Here is an 18,966-nt window from a genome sequence, read left to right on the forward strand (position 1 = left end):
CTTCTGGCTTAACATGCTCAAACATATTATTAGGATCTTTAATGAATAAAAGTAAATCACTAGTATACGTGGATATTTTGTCTTCTCTTCTCCTCACTCCAAACCCCATGATGTTTAAGTAGTTTTCTATTAAAATAGGCAAAGGCTCCATCACCAAAGCGAAGAGCAGCATAGAGACAGGTCAACCCTGTCTTGTCCCTCAGATGAGTGAGAAGGTATCAGATATTCAGCCCTTCAAGCTAATTATTGTGGTAGGGCCTGAATCAAGAAGACACACTTATCTAATGAAAGTTGCACTCTTTCCAAATCTCAGCACGGACCATAAAAAAACCACTGTATCGTCTTAAATGCTCCACTTTTATTTGCTGCTCAGAGCAAATTGTTAATAATGTAAAATAAGTTATTTGTACATTTACACATAAGAAATAAACCCTAGTATCTCTCAAGTCAGCTCTGATTAAGTTTGTTGTTATATTGGCACCCCATGCCATCCTGCTCCTCTGGGCAGGCCCTGACATTGGCCTACGTACACTACTGGCGCTGCTGTCTCTGCCTGCTGGTTCCCGCTGGTCCTCCTCTACCCTCCAGCATCAGGTCCTGCTGCCGGAGTTCTGTGTCCCCTGTTGCAGCCTACGCTGGTCTACCTGTTCTCTCCACTACTCACGTATGGGGCACAGGCTATCCGGAGTTTAAAGGACCAGTGTGCATCCTAACCTTCCCCAGCCAATAGCTGAAAACCTGTGGATACTTAAGGCACCTTTCCCTGTTTCTAGATCCTGCAAAAGATGTTATATCAGCTTATCTGCCCATGTCCCGATTTCTGCCCGTTTACTGGATTCTGACCCTCTGCCACCTGGCCTGACCTATGCCACATCACTGTACTCTGACTGTGCTGCCTGCCCTGACCTTTTGACTTCACACGAACTCTGCTTGCCCCCAACCTTGGCTTGCTACTGACTACTAGTCTTGCCTGATCCCTCAGTGCTTTGCACTGGTGTCTCTGGCACCCGTGGGTCAGCAGCTGTCAACCACACCGGGACTACTTAATAAGGTTGCGGTCTGTTGGATCACCTGCAGTGAAATCTACATCCCTGTATAGGGGTTAAAGGATGAATACCAGGGGACTGCAGGATAACAGCCTCAGATTTAGCCCAAAATCAAACCAGTTCGTTGACACAATGCTTCCACCCACATTGCCCATAACAGTTGTCTCTTGCTGGACCTTTGAAGTCTATTATCATGGCACATCTCTGATGGGATAGTCTGAAGCTGGATGTAACTCAAAAGATAGTCACCTTTCACCACAGATTGTATTTGCAAAAAGATGCTCAAAAAACTAAATGCAGAAGGAAAATGAGAACTTTTAAAATTCAACTTTCATGTGATAAAGTGAAAATAGTGTATATTGAACCACAATTACCAGTCTGCCCGGGTTTATAGATGGCTTTGTCTGTCTGGATAAAGGTTGCTGCTCGTTTGCCCTTTAGAAGAAGTTTACTTTTTTTGTAAATAGAATTTCCAGCATGGTTAATTGCAGCATGAATTGTAGCCACTTCTTCATTGCCTTCTGACGGCTCCGGAACCTATAAACAGTCCACAAATTATAGATGCAGATACAGTTGCAGTTAGGATTACTGCATACCTCGTCCTAATACTAATTAGAAACTTACTTGCAATAAGATTTGCATAGCCTTAAAAATAATTAATACCAACTGTATGAGTAAGCACTGTATTCACTTGACCTTTGTAATAGGTTTTTAACTAAAGTTTGGCTCCAAATACTGAAAAAAATGATTTTGCATTTGGTTCCATGCAACAGGGTGAAGCGTAATTCAGAATTTGCAATCTATTAATGCAATAAATTAAAAAATGAGGGAAATTTGCAAATGATCTCAACCATTGACCGCTATGCCATATTTTTTTTATTTTTCTTTAGCAGATACAGTTAAATCCTAATACACTCTATTGATGGGGGTCCATTGGAGTTTATATTTTTATGGCGAGAATAGTGCTATTATCTGCTCAGAAGTACCAGAAGGCCTAAATGCAAATGAGAATCAAGCCTAAGAAATGAGAATTTACTTGAAAATGTTACCTGGAAAGGAATGCAGTGGAAATAAGTGTTTTCCTGAAGATTGCTTTCAAAGAGTGTTATGTTACTGGTCGCCTTTTGTAAGACCAACTGCACACTGGTTTTTCCCACCATGCCCACCATGTGTAGACAGACAAGTTCAGATTGTTTGGAATAGACTTCTGAGGGAAAGATGACGGCATAGCGCCTGGATAGAAATGGAAAAGAGGACTAATATTAGATATATAATGCAATTATACCTGGTCCATGGGCAGATTTAAAAATCTGTAAAAGTAAAATAGCTGCTAAAATCAATCCAAGAGCCCCTGATCTCTTTGAAGTCACTGTGGCCAAAACTCAAGTGTTTAGAAGTTTTGACAATGCTGTGAACATGGGGTCATTATGTTGCACCTTTTGATGCTCCCCGTAAAATTCCAAAGTTTGCCTTTGTGTATGCTCTCTAATGAGGAGCATACACAGATGTTATGGGGCCCGATCGGAAAACTTATTATGGATCCTCCTGCCCCACCTAGTTTCCCAGTACACTTGCGCCAATCATTCCCAGGCAATGCAAGTGGAAGTGCTTCATAACTACTGCGCTCATTCTAAACACCATATTTTACACCAGAAAATTGGCATAAATACAATGATACATCTCCTGCTTCCCTTCTATTGCAAAGCTGGCTGTCTGCAGCTCAGTGCATAGGAATTTATGCAGTTACAATTGACTGAAATGGAAGCTGTAATCATCTCTTTGCACTGAGCTCCTCCTAGTGGTGGCTGCATGTGTTTTCACATCGGGAATAAGAGTTCAGCGCTAGGCCCCCTTCCCATGGTCCCATAGCAGTTGCGTAGGCTCCACTGAAAGTATTTCACTGCCTTAATTGAACCTGGCCATCTTGTGACCAATTACTTTGCTGCCGAGTGCCCTCTACATGGACCCAGATCAGCTTTGACTTTTCACAGCCTATGGATTCCCTAGTTACAGTGCCAAAATTGCACTATAAATAAATACCATATTGTTTGCTTTATAAGACGCACCTGATGATAAGATGCACCCCAGGTTTTAGAGGAGTAAAATAAGAAAAAAATATTTTTCATCAGGCCTCATATCAGATCCTTAAATCAGACCGCAATATCAAATCCTCAGAGCAGATCCCAATATCAAATCCTCAGATCAGATCCCATTTCAGATCCTCAGATCAGATCCCATTTCAGGAACCTTACATCAGACCTCAGATTAGACCCCTATTAGACCTTCATGTCAGACTCTTATCAAGTCTCCATGTCATACCTCCATGTCAGATCTCCATAAGACCTCCATATCAGACCCCCATGAGACCTCAGATCAAACTTCCATGCCAGACCCCCATGAGACCCCAATTAAGTGATAAAATAAATAACTTCCCTTACCTCTCCTCCTCTGCTGCTCCTCTCTAGGTCCGGGGGTCTCTGTAGAAGTCACGCTCTCTTGTGTTCTCTGGCTAGTGCTGCATTGTTACCCTGCTGCGTGCAGTGTCAGGTCATAATGCACGCACTATGTCATGACGCTGTACGTGGTCAGGACAGTGCAGCGCGGCCCCAAGAAAGAAGACCAGGGAGGGTGAAGGGTGAGTACCCGCAGCACTTCGCTCCCCGCACCTAATGCATACTATTGAGCACTTCCATAATAGTATTCTATTCTAGTATTCCTTTTTTTTTAGGTGGGTTCATCTTATAAAGCAAAAAATATGGCATTTATATATTTATTTTACATATATACATATATATATACCTGTCCCACTCACCTGAAACTGTACACAAAACTGTACATAAAATAACAAAAACTAAATGATGACAAAATTGCAAACTTTGGAGACTAAATAGGCCTCAGGGATGAACACCTTGGAATACTTAAAAACACATTTTTAGTCGGGATACCATCCAATTACAGTGGAAAACCAAATGGCAGGGCCACCAGATTACCAATAAGTAAGCTACAATACAAAACAAAACAAGAAAGAAAATTGTCGGGTACCTGTTGTAACCTACACCCCAATCTGGAAATTCTAAGAAGGGTTGCACGAAGACTACATCTAATACTACAAAAAGATGACCGCTTCCAAAATCCATATTTCCATATCCGCTACTTCTGTGCTATAGACAGGCCCCTAATCTTAAAAAACATCATTGACAGAAACCACTGTCCTCTCCAACAACAGGAACATTCCCCTGCAAACAGACCAAATGTAAGACGTGTCCATACATAATGATCACTGACAAGGTACAGATCGCCAGTACACATCAGAACTGCAAGATCCCAGGTACCTTCACCTGTGCCACACCAAATGTGGTAGATCTGGGAATACAAGCTCATAGCAACCTTTGACACACTGAATATGTCTCATGGATTTATATCCTTCTACCGTACATCTCAGAGGATTGGTCACCATAAAATGCAATTCAATCTGAAAGCACCGTGTTAGGCTACTTTCACACTAGCGTTAAAGTTTTCCGGTACTGAGTTCCGTCATAGGGGCTCAATACCGGAAATAAAATGCATCAGTTTGGTCCTAATGCATTCTGTATGGAAAGCTATCCGCTCAGTAAGCATCAGGATGTCTTCCGTTCTGTCCCTTTTACGGTATTTGGCCGGAGAAAATACAGCAACATGCCTGCAGTATTTTCTCCGGACAAAATTCCGGAACACTTGCTGGATCCGGCATTAATTTCCATTAAAATGTATTAATGCCGGATCCGGTACCAAGTATTCAGGAAATTGCCGCATTGACGGATCCGGTTTTCCAGTCTGAACATGCGCAGACCTTTAAAAATGTGAAAAAAATAAATATACCAGATCTGTTTATTCTGGATGACACCGGAGAGACGGATCCGGTATTTCAATGCATTTGTCAGACGGATATGGAAACAAATGATATCCGTTTGCATAGTGGATTTCCAGATCCGGCAGGCAGTTCCGGCAACAGAACTGCCTGCCGGAATCCAACAATGCTAGTGTGAAAGTACCCTTATAGAGCAGGAGAAAATTCAATAAAACCCGTAATTTAGACATTTATAGCTTTGCTTTTCCCACTTCCTGTGAATGCCTATTGGTACAGGGAGGAGGTGCTATCAGTGACTGACAGCTATCTCTCTATGCACACGCATTCGCCCAATACTATCAATCACTGATAACTCCTCAGTCCTGTACTGATTCTGTTTACAGGAGGTGAACAAAAAAGATATAAAAATCTATAAATTATAGGTTTGATGAATCTTTCCCCCAAAATAAATACTGTATATACCATTCTGCTCAGCTTCTCCTACTTTATAACATAGTGCTTTCAGATTGCATTGCTTTTTTTGGTGGCAGTTCCTCTTTAAGGAATGTGTCCCTCAGATGCCTGATGAATAGTGATGTCCCGAACTATTAGCCGGCGAATAGTTCCCGGCGAACATAGCTTGTTCGCGTTTGCCGCTGCGGACGAACATATGCGATGTTCGGTCGGCCCCCTATACATCATCATTGAGTAAACTTTGACCCTATACCTCACAGTCAGCAGACACATTCCAGCCAATCAGCAGCAGACCCTCCCTCCCAGACCCTCCCACCTACTGGACAGCATCCATTTTAGATTCATTCGGAAGCTGTATTCACAGTGAGAGGAGGGAGAGTGCTGCTGCTGCTGATCAATAGGGAAAGCGTTAGCTAGGGCATTGTTCTGTGTCCACAGACTCATCTGCTGTAAGGACAGCGTCCTGACAGCACCCCAAAAAGCCCTTTTCAGGGCTGGTACATCAGTCTGCTTTTTTATTTTATATATATATATATATATATATATATATATATATATATATATATATTGCAGTTGCCTGGCTGCCTGTGTGTGAGAGGCTGCAGGCTCAGTCACAGACAGCACGTGCACACCATTCATACAGGGTGTAACAGAAAATACCTCGCAGATAAAAATTTTTTAATATTTTTCTGTGACATAATCACATTTGCAAGCCCGTGTGTGTCAGGCCCACACATACTGTATACTGGCTAGTGGCTAGGCCTCCACTCATACCGTTACAGGGTGTCATTCACTCAAATACCTTGCAGATAAAAAAAAAAATCTGTGATATAAAAAATTTCTGTGATATTATCACTTTTGCAAATTGCAAGCCCGTGTGTGTCAGGCCCACACAGACTGTACTGTGCCCACTGCCCACAACTTATATAGGGTGGCACAGTACCTTGCACGCATAAACCACTTATCTAAAAAAAAATGTCAGGCAGAGGCAGGCCACCCCGCAGGGGCCGTCGTGGTGCTGTGATTTCCACTGGCCCTGGAATAATGCCCAGTGTTCAGAGGCCACGTACCCTGAACCCAAAATATTCAGAGAAAATAGTTGACTGACTTACACAGGACACCCAATCTTCAACAGCTTCCGCTAAGAACCTTGACGCACCATCCTCCTCCAGCTCAGCTTTGGTCACCACTCTCCCGCCCACCACCACCACCACCACTACCACCACAGCCACCACAGCCGCTTCACTTGATCCCTCAGAGGAGTTATTTACACATCAGTTGGATGAAATTAGTGATGCGCAACCATTATTGCCAGGGGATCTAGATAACAGGGATATGTCTCAGTCAGGCAGCATTACACACATGGACGTACAGTGTGATGATGATGATGATGATGATGATGTTGTACCCTCTGCTGCTTCCTTTGCTGTGTGATACAAGTGAAGTGGTTGATGATGACGATGTGTCCGTGGATGCCACGTGGGTGCCTGCTCGAAGAGAAGAAGAAGAGGGGAAAGTTTAGAAGGAGGAGACGAGTTGGAAGCAGGGGGAGGTCGTCGCAAGGAGCTAGTGGCACAGTCAGACAGCATGTATCGGCACCCGGGGTCAGCCAGAGAGCACACCAATCAACGCATGCTGTTGCCACTACCAGAATGCCGTCATTGCAAACCTCAGCAGTGTGGCATATTTTTTTGTGTGTCTGCCTCTGACAACAGCGATGCCATTTGCAACCTGTGCCAAAAGAAACTGAGTCGTGGGAAATCCAACACCCACCTAGGTACAACTGCTTTGCGAAGGCACATGATCGCACATCACAAACGCCTATTGGATCAACACATGATGACGAGTAGAAGCAGCACACAAGCTCAAAGCCACCATCCTCCTCCTGGTCCAGCATCTTCAGCCACGTCAACCACTGCTGTCCTCCTTGCCCCCTCTCAACCACCCGCCACTCCGCCTCTCACCTTCAGCAGTTCCATCTCATCTGCCCACAGTCAGGTGTCTGTAAAGGAAATGTTTGAGCGTAAGAAGCCAATGTCACAGAGTCACCCCCTTGCCCGGCATCTGAGAGATGGCTTGACGGAACTCTTAGCCCGGCAGCTTTTACCATACCAGCTGGTGGAGTCTGAGGCCTTCAAAAAATTTGTCGCTATTGGGACACCACAGTGGAAGGTACCCGGAGGAATTTTTTTTTCAAATAAGGCAATCCCAAACCGCTACTCAGTGATTGAAAAGGAAGTCATGGCATCTCTGGCATACAGTGTTGGGGCAAGGGTCCATCTGACCACTGATACCTGGTCTGCAAACCACGGTCAGGGCAGGTATATCACCTACACTGCGCATTGGGTCAACCTGCTGATGGCTGCCAAGCATGGAATGCGTGGCTCTGCAGCGGAGTTGGTGACACTGCCACGACTTGCAGGCAGGCCTACTGCCACCGCCTCTACTCCTCCTACTCCATCCTCTTCCATAACCTCTTCGGCTGAGTCCTCTTCTGCTGCGGCGTCTGGCTGCATATATTCAGCTTTCCCAGACTGTGCACATGTGACCTGCAGTACAGTAGGAAAGCTGGGTGAATTATATCATGAAATGTCATCCAGCTTCCCTGTTATCCTGCATGGCACAAGTGCAGAGGCATTAAAGTATGCGGGAGAGGCACAGCAGGAAATCTGGGTGTCTATATATGTGTATGGTATATGTGTGCATCCATGTATGTGGAGAGTGTGTGCATATGTGCGTCCATGTATGTGGAGAGTGTGTGCATGAGTGCGTCCATGTATGTGGAGAACGTGTGTATGAGTGTGTCCATGTATGTGGAGAGTGTGTGTATGAGTGCGTCCATGTATGTTGAGAGTGTGTGTATGAGTGCGTCCATGTAAGTGGATAGTGTGTGTATGAGTGCGTCCATGTAAGTGGATAGTGTGTTTATGAGTGCGTCCATGTATGTGGAGAGTGTGTGTATGAGTGCATCCATGTATGTTAAAAGTGTGTGTATGAGTGCGTCCATGTAAGTGGATAGTGTGTGTATGAGTGTGTCCATGTAAGTGGATAGTGTGTATATGAGTGCGTCCATGTAAGTGGATAGTGTGTGTATCAGTACATCCATATATGTGGAGAGTGTGTGTATGAGTGCGTCCATGTATATGGTGAGCGCATGTATGTGGAGAGTGCATCCATGTATGTGGAGAGTGCGTCCATGTATGTGGAGAGTGCGTCCATGTATGTGGAGAGTGCGTGTATGACTGCGTCCATGTATGTGGAGAGTGCGTGTATGACTGTGTCCATGTATGTGGAGAGCGCGTGTATGACTGCACTATGGGGGCATCTGCTGGGGGCCCTATATACTGGCACGCATTATAGGTGGGCACTATGGAGAAGTGGGGGACAAGAGCACTATGAGGGCATTATATAGGGGCATTTAATACTGGCACCCATTTTGATGCCACTATGGGGAAGGGAGGAAAGGAGCATTATGGGGGTATCTATGTGGAGCATTTTATAGTGCCACAGTATGGAGGGCACTATGGAGACGGGGAAGGAGCACTATGGGGGCATCTTCTGGGGGGACTATATAGGAGTATTTTATACTGGCACAAATTATAAGGTCACTATGGGCACCTAAGCTCAACTGGGCACTAAGTGTTTTTTGTAGTGGCACACGGTACAGGTCATTGGAACACATGAGGGCACTCTGGGGACATTGGCTCTACTAGGGGCACTAAGAGGAGGTATTTATTTTTTTACTGCCACACGACGGGGCATTTTTTGTACTGGTGCACATTATAAGGGGGGGGGGGGGGTTTCTACTGTCACACATTATAAAGATAATTATTACTATCGGGGCATTATAGTGGGCTTTATTACAACTGGGGGACTATGGGAGCATTATTACTTGTGGGACACAATTACTGTTGGGGGCACTGTAGGAGCACTATTACTACTAAATGCACTCTGGCAAAGAAATAATTACTATTGTTGGGACTTTGGGAGCACCATTACTTTGGGGGCACCCTGGCACAGCATCAGCTTAGCACAGTTATTTTTGCAGTATAGTTTTGGGGAGCACAGCTTCTCAGTATTGGGGGTGCATGATGGGATGTTAATTGGAGGATGATGGAAAAGTAGGAAACTAAGATGTCTGTCAAACTCTGCAGAGACGTGAGATGGCTGAAAGAAATGATCACGGTGGTCTGGTCTGAATAGAGAAGATGAAGAAAGAGAACATTTACATCAGAGGAGACGTCACTGGATATAAGAGGTATGGGGCGCTGTATGAGGCTACTTTCACATCTGCGTTAGTGATCCTGGCAGGCTGTTCCAGCTGAGAATTCACTGGATCTGGCACTGCTGGATGCAGACAGGAATGCCCGCCAGCCCCATTAACTATAATGGGGTACGGCAGAAATCAGGCCACAATCTGGGAAAAATGCAGAGAATCAGCGGGACATAAACTGCTGCATGCTGTGCTTTGTGTCCAGTCGATTCCTTGTATTTTCTTCCGGATTAGGTGGCCGTATCGTACTAAGGCCCCTAATGTCACCTGGGGACCCCCAAAGAAGCTTGTGTGCTGGCTGAAGCATTCCTATCTTACTGGTGGCTGGCCCTGCCTCTCAATTGTGCTTCCGGTTTTGGCTCCGCCCCTAGACTGCAAGGGGGCGGGGCCTGTTGGGGGTCATGTGATTGGGCTGCTCAGTCAAAAATGCCCGGGCCTATTTTTTGTTCCAGTCCGGCCCTGACTACAGGTAAATTAGAACACTCTGAGCATTAAACGGCATTGATACAGTTTGATACATAAATTACAATTAAGAACACAGTGTTTCTGTAATGACCAGAGGGTTCAGCGGTCGCCATAAACAGAAAACAGCAATAGTAGATGTTTGACGCAATGACCACCATTTGAAATGGAGACACATGGTAATGTAGGTCAGTAGTACTTACAAGGTTAGCATCGCAGAATCCATAGAAAATGACTATGATCAGTCCTGTGAGCGACAACATTGTTCACAAGATGCCGTCAGTGTCAACCACTATATATTCCAAAAGTCCAAAATCCTATTTCCTTGTTGTCCTACAGCAGCAGCACCCACAGGGATTTCTAATCCTCCTGAAAATGTAGGACAGGAGATTAAGGGGGATGTCAATTAATCAATTTAACACAGCTCCTATAAAACTGCCTAACTAGTCCCTCCTATTGTGTTTTTTTTCTGTCCTTCCTGGGAAAGGACATCCTCCTGGAGAAGGGGAGATGTTGGGAAGTATTTTGTTCTATTTATGATCTTGCTTTCCCTCCGCTATTTCTCTCAGGACTGGTGTCCTGTTCTTATATCATTAGGAGACGCTAGGTCTGGCGCTGCATTAACTGTATAGGCCTCCCCCCGCTGGCTGCGTGTGTCTTGTGCGTGTGCCGCCTAGCAGGGAGGAGGGAGGGAGAGATAAAGGTTGCTGGCGTCCATCATTCAGCGCCGCTCCTTGAGAATGTTGGTTTTACCTCCGGAGCTCTCTGCTGGGTTGCGGAAGCAATCTTATCTTGCTAGGACCAGTGAGTGAGATTCAGGCTGGCCGGGCTGCAGGGAGTTGCTGCCATCTAGTGGATGGTTGCTCAAATTTCACTCACTCACAATACAGTTGTGTTAGTATCCTTATTCAGTGGTGGTTTCTCTGTTCTTAAACTTTCTGCATAATAAAGGAATTAAGTTAGTCATTTTAGAGCAGATTAAACTAATGCTTCTCTGCTCTATTATAGAAAAATGTCTCACGGTTCTGAGGATAGAGGCCCCACCACAAGGAAGTCCGCTGGGAAGCGAAAACCTATGTCTTGCAGATCATGTAACACCCCCCTGCCAGATGGCAGTGAATTTTATTTCTGCCTAAATTGCAGAACTAATGACTTTCCTGTAGAGGATCAGCCCTTATCTAATAAAGACATGTTATTATGGATGAAGGACTTTGTACATGATGCGTTTAAGCAGTTCAAAGACAATGAAACTGAAGCTTCTCAGACAGAGTTAAGACCGGCAGCTACTACTAGAATGGATTCTTCTCCCAGAGAGTCCGACATGTTTGAGGAATATAGAGTCATAGACAAAGATAACTCCTCAGAATCAGAGGAGAGTGATCAGGAAATAAATTTATTTCCGTTGCAAAGAATGTCAAGATTGTTCAAATCTCTTGAACCCGAGTGTGTAGTGCAGACTGAAATAGTCGGTGAGGACGGTATCCCTAAAAAATCTAGGGCATTCACAGTTGACCCCTTAGTGAAGAAACTTATGGTCAACGAGTGGAAGACACCAGATAAGGGGCCAATATTTAATAAAAGGTTTAAGTCCATGTATGTGATTGACCAAGAAGAGGAGAGACAGTGGGGAGAGCCCCCCAAGGTTGACGTCACTGTTTCAAAGCTGTTCAGACGTACATTGGTTCCAAGTGAAGATGGCTCTAATTTTACAGACCCAATGGATAAGATGATAGAGAATGCCCTACGCCGCAGTTATCTCACGGCCTCAGGGCAGTCTAAAGCAGCACTTGCTTCTTATGCGGTTACCAAGAACCTGAGATCATGGCTTCTCCAGATGGAGGAGGACATAGATAAGGGGGTACCTAGAGATGACATCTTATTATTTTTTAAGAAGATAGCTCTGGCCTCTGACTTTCTTTGTGATGTGTCGGTACAACAAGCAAGATATGCTGCAAGATCCATGTGTCACGAGGGTATCGAGAACCACGCCTGACTCCGTTATACCCGGGGTCAGGAAGTTGCAGCGGTTGGCTGCACGCTCTATTTAAGATAGGGCTGTTTTCCTTATAGTAGCTTTCTGGGTTTGCTTTGCAAACCCTTTTGGCTCACTCAGGGATCCGTTGCTCCTTCTCCTCAGCTGTTCCTTGTCCAGCACTCCCAAACCTCCTTATATTCCTCTCTCACACTTCTCTGGTTGCCAGAGATAGAGCTTCCTGCCTGGACATCTATCCTGACCCACTGGAGCTGTGTTGCTGCGTTCTCTGACTGTTGATTCAGAACGCTACCCTCCGGATCCCTGTTGGACCTTTGTGGACAGTTGTTGTCGTCCACCTGGGTGTTTGTGTTTGTCTGTGTTTGTCTGTCCTCTCCCTGGTGTTTCCCTCTTAGTGCAGTGGTGAGGACTAGCGATCCCACCGGCCCGTTCACTATCTAGGGCTCATTTCAGGGAAAGCCAGGGTTTAGGCACGTGATCGCCGCACGGGTGAGGAACCCGTCTAGGGACGTCAGGGCAGTCAGGTGCCAGCCGCAAGGTGAGTTAGGGGTCACCACCTTTCCCTCTCCCTTAGGCAGGGCTTTCCCTGTTTTCCTCCCTGTGCGTGACACCGGTCATTACATTATCTCTGGCCCTTATTTTGTGTAGGTAAAAAAAATAAAAAAAGAATATATTTATATTATTTTATTTTTTTACCTACTTAGAATCCAGTATGGATCAAATTGCTGCTCTGTCCAAACAATTTCATGGCCTGTCTTTGGAGGTGGTAGGATTGAAGGCGTCGGTCCTCCAGCAACAGCAGCAATTACAACTGACCGCAAGCCCAGCGGTTTCTACTGGTAACCAGGTTGTTGCGGAACCCAAGGTCCCTCTCCCTGACAGATTTTCTGGGGGAAGGGACAAGTTTTTGGCATTCCGTGAGGCCTGTAAGTTATATTTTAAACTGCGCCCTCACTCCTCTGGTAATGAAGATCAGCGGGTGGGGGTTGTTATTTCCCTGCTGCAGGGGGACCCGCAGTCCTGGGCGTTCTCTTTACCTACTGATTCCCAGGCTCTTCGGTCAGTGGATGAGTTTTTCGGGACCTTTGGTCTCATATATGACGACCCTGACCGAGTAGCACTGGCTGAATCAAGATTACGGAGACTCTTACAAGGAGAACGGCCGGTAGAGGAGTATTGCTCTGAATTCCGTAGGTGGGCTACGGATACCCAATGGAACGACCCGGCTCTCAGGAGTCAGTTCTGCTCTGGGTTATCCGAAAGGGTTAAGGATGCGCTTGCATTATATGAGACCCCCTTTTCCCTTGATGCGGTTATGTCCCTTTCTATCCGTATAGAGAGACGCCTTAGGGACAGGTTGAAAGAACCGGAGAAATTGGTAACTCCTCTCAAGCAGCAGTTAGTCTGTACGGACTTAGACGAGCCTATGCAGCTAGGAGGAACTACTCGTCTGTACGTTACAGAGACCCATTCCCATATTTGCTATTGATTCTGCTCCCCTGTCTCAGAGAAACCTCACCCACATTGTTCATAATATACACCTTCGGGTAGGGGACCACCATAACGAGATGCTTTCAGGTTATGTTCTGGAGGGGCTTCCCACTCCGGTGGTGCTGGGTCTTCCCTGGTTGGTAGCGCACAATCCAGTAGTGGATTGGCAGGCCAGGGAGATATTGGAGTGGAGTGAGCAGTGCAGAGAAAATTGCTTAAATAGCAATTGCTTAGTTGCCTCCATAACTACCCTACCTACATTTATTTCGGATTTTGAGGATGTTTTTTCTGAAAAGGGTTGTCAGAAGTTACCACCTCATCGTCCTTATGATTGCCCGGTTAACCTTATTCCCGGCGCAAAATTACCCAAGACCAGGTTATATAATCTTTCGGGTCCAGAGAGACAAGCCATGAAAGATTATATCTCCGAGAGCTTGGCTAAGGGACACATCAGGCCCTCTTCTTCACCCGTGGCTGCAGGGTTTTTCTTCGTTAAAAAGAAAGATGGGGGCCTGCGTCCTTGCTTAGATTTTCGCGAATTAAATCGGATAACCATCCGAGACCCATACCCTCTTCCTCTCATTCCTGACCTGTTTAATCAGATTGCGGGTGCTAGGTGGTTCTCCAAACTTGATCTTAGGGGGGCCTACAATCTGATTCGTATTAAGGAGGGGGATGAGTGGAAGACAGCGTTTAACACCCCTGAGGGGCATTATGAAAATCTAGTTATGCCTTTCGGTCTGACCAATGCTCCTGCCGTCTTTCAACATTTCGTTAATGACATTTTTAGTCATCTAATCGGCAGGTTTGTGGTAATATACCTAGATGATATTTTAATTTATTCGTCTGATCTGAGAACACATGAGGAGCATGTCAGACAAGTACTCCAGGTCCTACGGACGAATGAATTATATGCTAAGATTGAAAAATGTGTCTTCGCCGTTCAGGAAATACAATTCCTGGGTTATTTTTTATCTGCTTCAGGTTTCCGTATGGATCCTAGGAAGGTCCGGCAATTTTAGATTGGGATCTTCCTGAGAACCTCAAAGCACTACAACGGTTCTTGGGCTTCGCGAATTTCTATAGGAAATTCATTAAAAATTATTCACTTATTGTAAAACCGCTTACTGACATGACTAGGAAGGGGACTGATTTTTCTAAATGGTCTGACGCCGCTAAAGTTGCTTTTTCCTCTCTAAAAGAGAGGTTTACCTCAGCACCTGTACTAGTCCAACCTGATGTCTCTCAGCCTTTTATTGTTGAAGTCGATGCGTCAGAGGTGGGAGTGGGGGCGGTGCTGTCTCAGGGTCCGTCTCCTGGCAAATGGCGTCCTTGTGCTTTCTTTTCGAAAAAACTATCTGCAGCAGAAAAGAACTACGATATTGGCAATAGGGAACTATTAGCTATTAAACTTGCGTTTGAGGAGTGGCGCCACTTCTTAGAGGGGGCAGTCCACCCCGTCACTGTGATTACGGACCACAAAAATCTCCTGTACCTCGAATCAGCTAAGCGTCTCACCCATAGACAGGCTAGGTGGTCGCTATTTTTTACCAGGTTTAACTTTGTTATTACCTATTGTCCTGGGGCAAAGAACACCAAGGCTGATGCACTATCTCGTTGTTTCCCTGGAGGGGGTAATGTGAGTGATCCGGTGCCCATTCTACAAAGAGAAGTGGTTGTCTCTGCGGTACACTCTGTTTTGGAGGGGAAGGTGTTAGAGGCCCAGGGGGACGCCCCGGTCTCTTGCCCCTCAGAGAAATTGTTTGTACCGTTGAACCTACGAATTATTAAAGGAACATCATAATTCGGCACTTGCTGGGCACCCGGGTAGTAAAGCAACCTTGGAGCTATTGTCTCGTCGTTTTTGGTGGCCAAGGTTGCGTCAGGATGTATTGGATTTTGTGTCTTCTTGTTCTACCTGTGCGCGCGCAAAAGTTTCACATACACGTCCTGCAGGGTCTCTATTACCACTCGTCATTCCCAATAGACCGTGGACACATCTGTCAATGGATTTTATCACTGACTTACCTTTGTCTGCGGGTAAAACAGTGATTTTGGTAGTAGTGGACAGGTTTAGCAAAATGGTACACTTCATTGCGTTACCCGCACTACCTAATGCTAAGACTCTTGCTCAGGTATTCGTCAGTGAAATCGTGAAGCTTCACGGGGTCCCCTCCGATGTTGTTTCGGATCGGGGTACCCAGTTTATTTCTAAATTTTGGAAAGCTTTTTGTTCCCGTTTGGGGGTACACTTGTCCTTTTCCTCAGCTTTCCATCCTCAGTCGAATGGACAGACTGAGCGAACCAACCAAAACCTTGAGACATATCTAAGATGTTTTGTGTCTGAAAACCAAGAGTTGTGGTCATCATATTTACCGTTAGCTGAGTTTGCCATAAATAATCGTCGTCAGGAATCCACTGGCAAGTCACCATTTCTTGGTGCATATGGTTTTCATCCCCAATTCTGTACTTTCAAAGAGGGGGGGGTCTTCTGGGGTTCCCGAAGAGGAACGTTTTTCGTCATCTCTTTCATCGGTATGGCAGAAGGTGCAAGCTAACTTGAAAAATATGGGAGGTAAATACAAATGCATGGCTGATAAGAGACGGTCGCCAGGTCCGGACCTAGGAGTGAATGACTATGTGTGGTTGTCTACTAGGAATATTAAATTGAAGGTTCCCTCTTGGAAACTGGGTCCTAGGTTTATTGGCCCTTACAAAATTGTAGCCATCATCAACCCCGTGGCTTTTCGCCTGGAGTTACCTCAGACTTTTAAAATTCATAATGTTTTTCATAAGTCGTTACTCAAAAAATATGTTCCACCTCTAGAACCATCACCGCTGCCACCCCCTCCTGTTGTCGTGGATGGTAATCTAGAATTTCAGATATCCAAAATTGTTAATTCTCGTCGGGTCCGCCGCTCTCTTCAATATCTGGTGCATTGGAGAGGTTACGGTCCCGAGGAAAGAATGTTGGTTCCTGCGTCTGAGGTAAACGCCGACAGGTTAGTTCGGGTTTTTCATGCCTCTCATCCTGAGAGACCTGGTCCTGAGTGTCCGGAGGCCCCTCGTAGAGAGGGGGGTACTGTCACGAGGGTATCGAGAACCACGCCTGACTCCGTTATACCCGGGGTCAGGAAGTCGCAGCGGTTGGCTGCACGCTCTATTTAAGATAGGGCTGTTTTCCTTATAGTAGCTTTCTGGGTTTGCTTTGCAAACCCTTTTGGCTCACTCAGGGATCCGTAGCTCCTTCTCCTCAGCTGTTCCTTGTCCAGCACTCCCAAACCTCCTTATATTCCTCTCTCACGCTTCTCTGGTTGCCAGAGATAGAGCTTCCTGCCTGGACATCTATCCTGACCCACTGGAGCTGTGTTGCTGCGTTCTCTGACTGTTGATTCAGAACGCTACCCTCCGGATCCCTGTTGGACCTTTGTGGACAGTTGTTGTCGTCCACCTGGGTGTTTGTGTTTGTCTGTGTTTGTCTGTCCTCTCCCTGGTGTTTCCCTCTTAGTGCAGTGGTGAGGACTAGCGATCCCACCGGCCCGTTCACTATCTAGGGCTCATTTCAGGGAAAGCCAGGGTTTAGGCACGTGATCGCCGCACGGGTGAGGAACCCGTCTAGGGACGTCAGGGCAGTCAGGTGCCAGCCGCAAGGTGAGTTAGGGGTCACCACCTTTCCCTCTCCTTCAGGCAGGGCTTTTCCTGTTTTCCTCCCTGTGCGTGACACCGGTCATTACACCATGGCATTGTCTACTACAGGCAGAAGATCCCTATGGATAAAGCCTTGGGGGGCAGATGCCCACTCTATGAGTAAACTGTGTGCCATGGAATACCGTCCAAATAAACTCTTTGGGCCTGAGCTAGACACACTCATGGAGAACTTGTCAGACAAAAAAGGTAAATCCCTTCCTTATCTTTCCAGTAGAAAGTGGTTTTCTTCCTTTCTCACAGCCAATAGAGGCACGGGACGCAGAAGATCAGATGGAGGAGAAACATCCGTGTCACGAGGAGGTAGCTCCAGAGGAGCCTTTACACTGTGGGGAAGAGGCCGTGGAAGAGGAGCTCCACCCCCCAGAAGCAAGCTGGAATTCTGACACCAAAGGTATGCCTGTAGGGGGCAGATTGACCTACTTTCATATAGAATGGGAGAAGGTAGTAAAGGATCAATGGGTTGTAGATGCCGTAAGAAATGTCTATCGTATAGAGCTACAGGCCAGGCCCCCAGACAGGTATGTCATAACACAAGGTTAAAAGGTCAGAAGCAATGCCTAATAGAACAGGCTATAAAGGAGTTCATTCAGATAAATGTTCTGGAACCTGTTCCGGAAGAAGAAATCATCCAAGGAGTGTATTCAAAGGTTTTTCTAGTTCCAAAGCCTCAGATGAGGTGGAGAACTATTGTAGACCTAAGGTATCTCAACAGATTCATACGCAAGAAGAAATTCCGTATGGAGACAGTTCAGTCCGCACTAAGTCTACTGGACCCAGGAGATTACCTTGCCACAATAGATTTAAAGGACGCGTATTTACACATCCCCATTCACAAGGGTTACCGAAAGTTCCTTCGCATCGCGGTCTTCTTAAGGGGACAACTACATCACCTGCAGTTTACGTCTCTCCCGTTCGGGATTTCGTCAGCCCCATTCACTTTCACAAAGGTGATAGCTGCAGTAGTAGCAGGCTTCAGAGAATCGGGAATAACAGTAATCCCATATTTGGACGACTGGCTGGTGAAGGGGTCAAGTGTGGAGATTCTCAACGCATATCTCCAGGTAATATTCGACAGACTCCAGTCTCTAGGCTGGTTAGTCAATACAGAGAAATCCAGTATCAGACCAGCCCAGCAGAAGCAGTTTCTGGGGTTTATCCTGGACACCAAGGCAATAACTGTTTCTCTTCCTATGAACAGGATGAATGTTCTGCACCAGAATATACGATTGTTGAGACAGATCAGACCGATTTCCCTTCGTCAGATGATGAGGACGCTCGGTCTCATGACTGCTGCCAGCCAGGCATTTCTGTGGGCAAATTGGCACACGAGGCAGTTACAGTGGGAGATACTACAGAAATGGGACAGAGACAACAATTCTCTGGATCAAATGACAATAGTCTCAAAGGAGACAAGAAACTCCCTGAGGTGGTAGATGGCTGTGAACAATGGCAGGATGTTTGCCCTTCCCGTATGGACCGAAATCAGCTACAGGTTGGGGTGCCCACATGAAGGGGCAGAGGGGGAAGGGTACTTGGACCCCAGTAGAGAGACTAATGTCGTAAAATAAATAAAAGTAGAAGTGGGGCACTCTCTTAAGTAAAGGGATCTTTATTACGGTAATATATAGGTAAAATGCAGTAGAATTAATATTACAATTAAAATGCAATAGAATTAATATAGCAACAATTAAAC

The 18,966-nt window shown here is 45.8% G+C and overlaps 1 protein-coding gene across 4 annotated transcripts in view; it reads right to left on the minus strand.

The window, feature by feature from the left end:
- The window catches only part of LOC122940139 (alpha-2-macroglobulin-like), a 196,390-nt gene extending 185,585 nt beyond the window's left edge, over positions 1-10,805 (minus strand). For 3 of the 4 annotated variants that reach the window (XM_044296528.1, XM_044296526.1, XM_044296527.1), the window contains exons 1-3: positions 10,285-10,805; positions 2,096-2,279; positions 1,421-1,583 (exon numbers count right to left, since the gene is read on the minus strand). In XM_044296528.1, coding sequence (XP_044152463.1) covers positions 1,421-1,583; positions 2,096-2,279; positions 10,285-10,307 — 370 coding nt within the window. In that variant the 5' untranslated portion in view covers positions 10,308-10,805. Of the gene's footprint in view, positions 1-1,420; positions 1,584-2,095; positions 2,280-6,718; positions 6,773-10,284 lie in introns of those variants that run through there. The other variant, XM_044296529.1, reaches the window with a different exon arrangement.
- Positions 10,806-18,966: the final 8,161 nt, after the last annotated feature.

The sequence above is a fragment of the Bufo gargarizans genome, chromosome 6 (assembly GCF_014858855.1).
Source record: "Bufo gargarizans isolate SCDJY-AF-19 chromosome 6, ASM1485885v1, whole genome shotgun sequence".
Lineage (NCBI taxonomy): Eukaryota > Metazoa > Chordata > Amphibia > Anura > Bufonidae > Bufo > Bufo gargarizans.